Raw genomic sequence first — 10,843 nt, 5'->3', positions numbered from 1 at the left:
CGGTTGCCGCCCTCCTTCCTTACTCAGTCCTCGCTGCCGTCACCACCACTCTAGAAGCCACTTATTGCAATGCTAGAATTTCACGAAAATTATACAGAAATTTCATATGAATCAGTTTGGTTTTATAGAAAAACATAGAAATAGAAATAAAAAAAACTCATGTATTCTGAGCATTGATACAACAAGCAAGAGAGCCGGGTGATGCAATTTACGGCATGCATTCCAATGACGCAATTTGCCGTTTTTTATGCGTTTCGTTTGATGAGAGCTGGAAATCGGGCTAGTCCTTGACGTGTTTCTGGTGACCGAAAAGAAAGGCTGGCACTAAGTAAGCAAAAGGAGAGGCCAGACTGTGCGTGGCGGTGTCGTTGCGCCGCCTGCTGCCTGCACTTCTAGCGGTGTTGCAACGGCCATGTGGAGGGATATTCTGCAGCCCCGGGATCCTGTAAAGGATGGGTGCACTTCCAGGGGCAGGGAGTGCAGGATTATTGCTGGGAGCTTAGGCCCCGTTTAGATGCGAAAATTTTTGGCTTTTGGCTACTGTAGCACTTTCGTTTGTATTTGACAAAAATTGTCTAATTATGGACTATTTAGGCTTAAAAGATTCGTCTCGCCAATTACGAGCAAACTGTGCAATTAGTTATTCTTTTTATCTACATTTAATGCTCTATGCATATGCCGCAAGATTTGATGTAACGGGGAATCTTGAAAAATTTTGGATTTTGGGTGGAATCTAAACAGGGCCTTATATGGCCGCCAGGCCGGTTTGCTGAACTATATAGTTCTATTTTTTATTTTATTTTGCTTTTCTGCTGTGAACTGCAATACAGAGCCTCATTTGAAGCTAAGAATTTTGGCCTCGGCGTAGCTCTATCTTCTAGTTGCACGGGTGTGTTTGGACGAGAGAATCAGCTTAGTTCCTTACTAGAATCGGTGGAGCACGTAGTGTATCTAGAAATTTTTTAATCAGGAGAAAACGTTTCAACTTTCTTCTGAACTAACAAAAGAGAAATGGCATTTTGGATGTTTTGCTTGATTCTAGTTGTTCCGATCTGAATTTAGCCGAGTAGCCAAATGATTCGATAAAGTGATTCTGATCCCTAAAGAAACATAATATGGATCGAAAAAGTTTCTACGCCAATCAAGAACCCTACTAAACACGTTCTTATACACTAGAATCATGAATAAGAGAGAATATTTTTCTATCTAAGATAAAATAAACAACTTAACCAAATATCAGTTAAGATACTTTAATGTAACCTAGCTCTAAAAATCTATAGTTATTTTAGTCTAGAGCTTGCATTTATATGGTCAGAACAATGGCTATGCCCAGCCCAACAATTAAATTTGTGGACATTTCCACCGTACGTTTGAGACGCGGAGCTGAGAACCACCACTCCACCAGTGAGAATTCCGTGGGATCAAAGTGGCAAATTTGTACCGGCAACAAATATGAATTCCAGGGCAATCGCGCTGACAAAAGTAGAAGCCGATTCGACGAGACACGGGAAGAGGAGCCCAATCGGCAATCGCTGCCGTTCAGCTCCATTAACAGGTCAATTCACTGGCCTGATTGATTGAGCTCCACCACGAGTTCGGTCCGCGTCATTTCACGCCAAGGAAATGAAAATTCGGAAGACCAGCCAAAGCTTTCTCCAGTTCCCAACACTTGTATATTAGAGAGAGAGAGAGAGAAAAGGAGAGTGGAGGAAGAAAGGCGAGTTCGTAAAGTTGCAGGATGGAATCCCATTAGCGCAGCGCAGTTAGGCGCACCCTCGATTAAAGAAGCCAAAAGAATTGTGCGCGGCACCGGAAAGGCGAGGCCTTTGCGCTTGCGCACCGTAGAAATTAGGGGAATTTCTCGTGTGCATTAAAAAAAAAAGATCGTAACGTTTTTTTTTTTAGAAAAGTTTAGCGGGCTTCAGCGTTACTGCTCTAATTTTTTTTTTTTTGCTCTTCATGCCACTGTCATCAGTCTGAGCTCTAACGCCATCAAACTGCAGGTGTGAAAAATAAAAAATACCTTAAGTCTAAATATGCTATTAATTTTTTAAGCATCTTAACGACTTTAAATGAAAAACTCAAAACTAGTAAGTTGTAGATCTGGTCGAGATCTATAATTTTTATATAAAATTATCTTCATTTAATTCCACAAAAAAATATGATTTTTCTAAAATATATTAATCATATCAAATCATATTTTTTGCGGAACTAAATGAAAAGATAGTTTTTATATGAAAATTATAGATCTCGACGAGATCTACAACTTTTTAGTTTTGAGTTTTTTCATTTGAATCGTTAAGATGCTAAAAAAAATTAATGACATATTTAGACTTAAGGTATTTTTGACTTTTCACACCTGCAGTTTGACGACGTTAGCCCAAACTGACGGCAATGGCGGGCAAAAAAAAAAATAAAGCAGTGACGACCGCTGAACTTTTTTTTAAGGTACACCGAGCGCTGAACTTTTTTTTAAGGTACACCGAGCATTGAGTTTTTTTTTAATGACACACAGGAGGGAATTCCCGCTAGAAATTATTACCGGCACCGCCACCACGGCCACTCGAGCAGCCGCCGAGCACCCAGCAGCAAGAACCTGCCACTCGCCCTCTGTCTCTCTCCAGGCTCTGCCCTCTCGCCCCCCTCGCATCCTCACTGCCACTTGAAATATCGGTGGGCGCGACCACTCGAGTGTTCAACTGCTCCGGGCTGTGATTTGGTGCGACTTGCTGGTGGTGGTGGTGGTGCTACACGTCTTGGCCTCTGCTTCCTTGGAGGAATTGGAGCCGTTGGAATTCAGGAGCTTGCTGGCCATGGTCGAAGGGTTCGGGGATGGATTGAGGCGTGGAGGAAGAGGAGGGTAGTAGCTTCCTCTTCTTCGGTGCTCGGGTCTGGGCTCGCGGGACGGGGTCGTGGGAGCGAGCATGGCGGCGGGTTGGAACTGCGACAGGTATGGATGCCATTTTCGTCAGGCTTCAAATTTGGTTCCTGTTTTCAAGGTTCATTTCGCATGTCGTTAATGGGGGGCGCCGGCGCCAGCGGTTCCCCTGTTGTGCCGGCGCAGCCGCTGCTACTCCCCGACTCCTGCCGCGGCGAACACCAGCCGCGTGATCGTTGTTAAGGAGCGCGAATTATTTATGCTATATGCCTATATTGTTCATTTTTGGTAGTTGCGTTTTTGCCAGGTTTCCAGTGAGAAATTCGGCTATCACTGGCCTTATGTCGTTACTTCTTTGTTGTTGATTGAAAGCGAAATATCTGACTCCTTTGTTGGATTTGGAGCTGTGGGACTAAGGAATTTTGTTTGTCTTATTTGATTGGTGTATAGGGTACTAAGGTTTAGTTTGACTCCATCTTTGTTTGCTTCTAGGAGGATGTAACTAGCATGGATAGATAATTGGTTGTGTTTGATTTATTCAGAAGGTTTGTTCATTGGATGGGCTGTCATAGCTGCTTGCCTGCTTATGAGTGATTATGATGTTGACGTGTGTGCGATTTCTTGTTATCTTCATGTTTACCAGGAAGAATCTCAATTTCCCAGGTCAAGTTTACAAAATGACATTTGTGTTAACTAAAAAAACTAGTTGTTTCCCTGATTCAAACTTATTTGTCTGATAGTTTCTTCAATTAAATAAAGTTGGAAGTACAGGTTATTTTGGGGTTTTCAATGTAAAGTTTGAAGTACAGGTTATTTTAGGGAATCATCCACTCTGCCTTCTTTGGTTGATTTGGTTTTTGCCTGCCCCATCTATTGGTGAATTAGTGCTTCAGCCTGAACTTTCAGATCTTTCATTATGCCTATTTTACCGTGCAGTTGAAAAAAAGGACATACCGTTTGCTGTAGTTGTCAATTTGTCATTGATCAGAGAGATAACTCTTACATGTTTGTATATGTGTATTCTAGCAAGCAAAACTCTATATCTACTGTTTGTGCTGTCATTCTGGATAATAATCTTAGTATATCGTTGCCTCAAAAAAAATCTTAATATATCAGGTTTCCTTGTTGTTGGAATAAAATATTTTTGTATTTATATCAGTTTGAACTGACTTTTTTATTCTTTTGGTGTCTTGGACTATACTTATTATGGTGTTTTAGAAATAAAATGGTAATTCGAATGCAATGGCAAAAAAGAATTTGATATGTTTGAGCATTTTTTAATCAATAATTATTTGTTCTGAGGATCATATTTCTGATCTGCCCCATTCATTTTTACGCAATAACTTCTAATTTAGAGACAGTTTTAACTTTTCACTTTTCATATACCCAACAAACTTCATTCCTGGAAATAGCCTAGTATAGTGAGAAAATTAAGGGCATTTTCTACTGTATTCGTCCTTGAAAGTCTCAGTTTCCTTGATCAGCATTTTCTCTGAAGCATGTAAATATTTTTGTCTCTTTGTGGGCTTGCATGGTATTATTTTGTAGTAAGATGACCATTTGGACTAATCTTGTCTTGCTATGGTTTCAGGGTCAGCTGATCTTGGCAATTGAACCGGATAGACCACTCTATTCTGTGATCTCATCATAAGTGAAGCCCCCACTGATGAAAAGCTGTTATCTTGGTTGCTTTCTTGAGGAGTACTGGTCACCAGATGGTAGCATGTTCTCTTCTGTGTGATTGGGCTTGATTATGGACTGATGCTCCTGATCACTTATGTCCTGTGATCATCCAGAGTGTATCATCTGTCAGCTGGTCTTTCCTCTATTGGAATCACCTCCCTTTATGAAAGAATCCTTGTTTTAGGGAAAATCTCCTTTGGCAAACATTGTTCAGGGTGCATCACTTTGTTGGTTATCCTGAGCATATACTCCTCGTGGAATGAACTATCAGCAGCAAAGAGACTTCCAAATGATATCTGTTAGGAAATTCTCATTTAGTTTGATGGAAGTTTCATAAGGTTTCTTATCATCTGATTTGCTGGGCAAATCTCCTTTGGCAGTACTTATTAATAGTTCTTTTGGGCAAATCTCCTTTGGCATTAGCTGCTTCAGATTTCTCTCTGGGCAAATCTCCTTTGGCACTAGTTCTAGCTTTTGTTTCATATTGCTCTTCGGGCAAATCTCCTTTGGCACTAAATACCATTTATATTTACTGTTTTTGGTAAATCTCCTTCGGCTGTGCGTACTAGCATCTGTATCTGGGTAATTCTCCTTTGCCATTAACAGTCAAGTGTGCTGCCTGCCTGCACATAAGTTGTACGAAAATATCAAGAAGTAATTTTGGAAGGTAATACACCAATTTCCTTCAATGTGACATTTGTGGTTCCTGCAAAGCTATGATGGCCATTCATTACTTGTATCCCAATGATCCATAACTAGATGCACTTAAATGTAGGACATGCAACTCAAAATTAGAACACAAGGTTAGAGAGATATGCTTATGGCTTATCCAATCCTCACTCGGTTAATTTGATTATGGCTGTGAATATTAAAACGAATTGTGACATCAGCATCAGTAGAAGGCTATGGGGCCATACATATGTATTTCAGTGGATGGATAATAGATTAGCATATTACATAAGGTGGTAATGGAAAAGTCTCCACAAGGTTTCTCTGCCACTCTCCATGTGGTTGCTATAGTAATGGCAGAATGGAACGGAAAGAAAAAAGAAATAAGCATGTGGAGCAACACACAATCCAATGGCCAATAGCAGAACTAGATGGTAAACAGATAAATTTCGAGCATGCCAAGTGTTTTAAGAATTTAGAAAGTTTTTGTGACAAAAACCCCGTAAATTATCCTTAAGTTATAAGGTTTGGATGTTTGGTATTGTTTAGGTGCTGGTACCTCCCAGTACATTGCAAACACGATAAAGAGATATGGTTCTTTTTTTTTCTCATTACGATCTCTGATCCTCTTATATTTCCATTATTTTCTGCAGCAATACTTGGCCAGCTGGTATATTGACATTCTGAACATCAATTTGCATATTGTTGTTTGTTCTTGAGATTACCACGTTACCCAAGCAGCCACACCTTACTAAGAAGGTAGGTAATTGTGGAGTAACATTTCTTAACAAGGTTGTCTTATACCATATCAATAACCAAGTGTGACATTGCAGGGCTTGAAATCATGGATTTGTTTGCAATTGACTCGGATAGTGAGTCATATACTGGGACCAGTGACAGTGAAGACCAAGAATGTGAATTTACATATAGCGACCATGCCCAAAACATCTTGTCCAGCCTGGATGAGAGCATTGGCAAGATTGATAATTTTCTGACTTTTGAAAGGGGGTTTCTGCATGGGGATATAGTCTGCCCTGTTTCTGATCCCTCAGGTCAGCTGGGACGTGTTGTCGGGGTGGCAATGTTTGTTGATTTGGAGACTAGCTCAGGTGACATAATTAAAGATGTAAACAGCAAGGAGCTATCAAGAGTGAGATCTTTTGTTTCTGGTGACTGCGTTGTTATGGGGCCATGGATTGGACGAGTGATCAGAGCATTTGATCTTGTCACACTTTTGTTCAATGATGGAGCGAAGTGTGAAATCCTGTTAAGGGATTCGGATGTACTGAAGCCCGTTCCTCCTATTCTTTTTGAAGATGCACCTTACTTTTATTATCCTGGCCAACGTGTGAGGATAGTCGATCCATCAGTTTCCAAGTCGGCAACATGGTTGTGTGGATCATGGAGGCCCAGTAGAGACGATGGTATTGTCTCTCATGTTGATGTAGGGCTGGTGCATGTGAACTGGATCACATCTGTGACCAATGTTTGGGGAGATAAATCATCAAGTCCTCCAAACATTCAGGACCCAAAGAAGCTCACATTGCTGTCATGTTTCCCTTACGCTAATTGGCAACTAGGTGATTGGTGTGCTCTTATGGCCGACAACAATGGATGTCTCTGGATGGATTCTGGCAAGTCTTGTATTCTTAGTGAAGACCATAAGTGTGACACTCATGGGCACATGTATTTCGAAAGTTATGGTTCAGATTGTTCTCAAACATATGTTGTTGCCAAGACAAAGAGCACTGTTGATGTTCTGTGGCAGAATGGAACTGTATCTCTTGGTCTAGAACCCCAGGCATTAGTCCCTGTGAGTACCCTTGGTGACCATGATTTTTGGCCAGGTCAATTTGTCCTAGAAAAACTGACTGTAGAGGACGCTGCAAGATGTCAGCGAACAGCAATAGTGAGAGATGTGGATGCACTGGAGCGAACAGTAAATGTAAAATGGATTGGTCCAGCACATAGTGACACTGTCGGCTATGGAAGTGACCCTGCAGTGGAGACTGTAAGTGTTTATGAGCTAATAGAGCACCCAGATTTCTCCTTCTGCACTGGTGAGGTCGTTATCAGGTCAGCTGTGAACATAGACAACTCTGAAGCAGATCTCACAAATGGGTCATTAGCAAGCAAAGAATCATTGGTTACCTCCTCTGGCTTCTTATCATGCATCGGAAATGTACTTGGGTACAAGGACAATGGAATCGAAGTGCAATGGGCTAATGGTGTGATATCCAAGGTAACTTAGCTTTAACTCTGCCACTAACTTCGTCAGTCTGTCCTGGGTCCTGGTCATGTTTGGTTAGTTAGTTGTCTACTTTCTTAAGCTGCATTTATTTGCCATGTATTAGTTATATGTTCCAGTCTTTTTTTGAGCATGAGATATGGGTCTGGACAAACTAGCGGTAACACATTTCTCTCTTGTCCAATGACAGGTGCAGCATTTTGAGATAATTGGACTGGACAGGCTTCTTGATAATAGTTCTCTAGAATCAATGAATGAGGAACATACAATTGGTGATTCGCTAGACGAGGCTGAGCAGGAGGAAATGCACCATAAGGTCTGTCTATCTCTCTCTCTCCCTCCCACCCTCTCTCCCTCCCTCCCTCCCTCTCCCTCTCTTTCTCAACCTTTTAAACTTTATTAAGTGATCGCTGAACATTTTTTGTTTTTGTTCAGATTGCTCTGGAGTCTACTGAAGACTGCACTGGGTCCTTGTGCAAAGCCACTGCTTTTCTATTTCCCAAGACAGCTTTTGACTTCCTGACAAATGTGGCTGCTAGTTTGTTTGGTACTCATGGTTCTCCATCTCCAAGCTCAGTAAGTTATTTGTCAAGCAAATTCAGCCAAGTTCATTTTTTTCAGAGTTCTAAAGTGAATTTGTTATTCCAGGTTTTGGTAGATCCTCGATATGAAATTGTGAAGATGGCAGAAATGCAGCCATGTGTAGAAGAATTGCCAAAAGAAAAACAGATAGTGAAGTTTGTGGCGCAGATTGAGAAGCCAATCCTCTCTTCAGAAGATACCATCTCAAAAAGATTTGATGTAGTCACTGACTGTTTGGATCATCATTTTGTGAAGGAAAATGGCCATGAAAGTGTAATGCAGCTTCTGAAGCTTTCACTGACATTTTTTTTCGAACAATAGTCATTGGTGCTGGAGAATTATGTGTAATGATGGTTATTTTCTATTTTAGGTTTCAAGAGGTTGGCTGAAGAAGGTGCAACAGGAATGGAGCATCCTGCAAAAGGATCTACCAGGTGTGCTTTTGAGCACCGTTTAATTCAGTAAATCTGAAACTCCAGTAGCTGTTTAATTCACTCATTATTTCTTAGAGATAGTCAATACTATCGGTAGCAAATATGTACCATAACATTGAGTGCTGGCATACTTGCATTGGTGTTTAAGGCCAGGTGTAAGTCATAACACTCCACTGGCAAATATTCCATGTCATGGAAACCATATTACTGTTTCAAAAAAAAATACTAGTACTTTCCTTGGTTTGTTGGATTGATTGCTATGTCTTGAGTCCTAGTCCATTTCTTAGTTTACTTCCTGTTTCCTACATTACTTAGATGGCTCCTAGTATATAAAGGTAAGGTCATGTTTAGGAATCAATCTAGTAAAGAGCTTTGCACACCCAAGTCGACTGATCAGAGTTTCATGGTGTTTGGGAAAACCCCGGAGTTGATGATCTCGCCATTATCTCATGCTTCTGGTCCACGATATTCCATCTCAAGCAGTTACACTTGTTCATAGGCATTACAGAGTACAGAAACCAACGGTGTAGCTTATTATGTGACCTTTCGTTGAAATGTAAAGTGAATTGCCCACCCTTCACCATAAGCTTAAGATTTTGAGTTGAACCGTTCGATGCATGCAACTCGATACCTTTGCATATTCAGTGTAAAGCAAGCTATCGAAGTGCTACATGAATGAACAATTGAAAACATAACGATGGCATTCTTTGTAGGGTTTCTTGTCGTTGGTGGCTGAAAAAATATCACCTAATAGTCAAGTACTAAGCAATCATGGAATCTGATCATTAGATGTAGGTAAACAATTAGTTATACTGACTATTAGATGTTATAGCAAGTGCATGTTTCTTAAAAACTGATGGGTTATATTTTCTAGTATGATGTTTATATGTATGCTTTGTTTTAATTATGCAGATGGTATTCATGTGAGAGTTTATGAGGAAAGGATGGATCTTCTGAGGGCTTGCATTGTTGGGGCAGCTGGAACACCTTATCATGACAATCTTTTTTTCTTTGATATTTTCTTTCCTCCTGACTATCCCCATGAACCACCTGTAAGCTCTTCCATTCCAGTCTCTATTGTTCTTGTATAAATCTTACAGTTCTTTTTTTTCAAATGTCAAATAGTGTAAAATTTTCTTTCCAGTCTGTTCACTATCACTCTGGTGGTCTCCGTTTGAATCCAAATTTGTACGAGTCAGGAAAAGTATGTCTCAGCCTCCTGAAGACATGGACAGGAACTGGTAATGAAGTGTGGAATGCTGAGAACTCAACTGTTCTTCAGCTGTTGTTATCGCTTCAGGCTCTTGTTCTCAATGAAAAACCTTATTTCAATGAGGCGGGATATGACAAATTTGTGGGTAAGGCTGATGGAGAGAAGAACTCCATCACGTACAATGAGAATGCTTTCCTGCTTGTCATGCCAATCCATGATGTATGTTTTACACAAGCCACCAAAGGTATGTTGTCAGATCTGAAGTTGTCGTACTGACTAGTCTCTGAAAACATCTTAGTTCTTATGCATCTACCTTCAAACAGTTCGTATGTTTCAATTAAACTTCAGAAGTAAAGAATGCTTCTGAATTCATAATGCTATGAGTTCGATTAAACTTCAATTAAACAGCTCTGAAGTAAAGAATGCTTCTGAATTTATAATGCTATGAGTTGAGTATAGTATGTATTGTGGGAATCTGTATTGATTTAACAAGTTATGCTGCATCACTCAATGTTAATTGTTAAGATATGTATTGATGGAGTTGTCCTCATGTCTGAATTCAGCATTTTGAGAAGTTGGTCAAGGAGCATTTCACTTGTCGTGCCCCGCTCATTCTGGATGCATGCGAGGCTTATCTTGGGGGTGATCTCGTTGGACATGCGCACGACAAAGCATACATATCAGAGGACGGCAGCAAGAACTGTTCAACCGGTTTCAAGATAATGCTTGGTAAGCTTCTACCGAAGCTTGTTACTGCCTTCCGTGAGGCTGGTATCACCAGTGACCCGTAAACCAGAGCAAGCCTGCTCTCTACATCAGTAATGAAATTGGGACCCTTTTATATTGTGCGTGTATGCCGATGTTGTGTATTCCAAATAAAATGTTGCCTGGTTTATGTGTTACTTATGCCTGTCTTGTAAATGTGGAACAGTATATATATACACATGATTGCTGAACTGATATGCTTGTCATGTAAATGCGGAACGGTATATACGCATGATTGGTGAACTGATATGTTGCTAAGCTAAAGGCAGCTAGAGACTGAAGTGTCTGGGATTGGGTTGTATTCTGTGTTCGGTGTGGGAAAAAAAAAATTGTATATGTATGTTCTTCGATGGTTTTTGGACTATCGACAT

General features: G+C 40.5%; 1 protein-coding gene across 1 annotated transcript; it reads left to right on the top strand.

Moving 5' to 3' along the window:
- The first annotated feature begins 2,537 nt into the window (after nucleotides 1–2,537).
- Nucleotides 2,538–10,836, top strand: LOC136514969 (probable ubiquitin-conjugating enzyme E2 24). The gene is given in 12 exon segments (XM_066508666.1): nucleotides 2,538–2,950; nucleotides 4,470–5,228; nucleotides 5,884–5,989; nucleotides 6,064–7,472; nucleotides 7,669–7,794; nucleotides 7,914–8,054; nucleotides 8,127–8,333; nucleotides 8,431–8,494; nucleotides 9,407–9,546; nucleotides 9,639–9,905; nucleotides 9,907–9,951; nucleotides 10,271–10,836. Coding segments are annotated over 9 exon segments (2,616 nt in total). The 5' UTR covers nucleotides 2,538–2,950; nucleotides 4,470–5,228; nucleotides 5,884–5,989; nucleotides 6,064–6,074; the 3' UTR covers nucleotides 10,499–10,836.
- The last annotated feature ends 7 nt before the right edge of the window (nucleotides 10,837–10,843 follow it).

Source organism: Miscanthus floridulus, chromosome 17 (genome assembly GCF_019320115.1).
Source record: "Miscanthus floridulus cultivar M001 chromosome 17, ASM1932011v1, whole genome shotgun sequence".
In the NCBI taxonomy this organism is placed as follows: domain Eukaryota; kingdom Viridiplantae; phylum Streptophyta; class Magnoliopsida; order Poales; family Poaceae; genus Miscanthus; species Miscanthus floridulus.
Note: the sequence above shows the minus strand (reverse complement) of the source record. Positions and strands in the feature narration are given on the sequence as shown.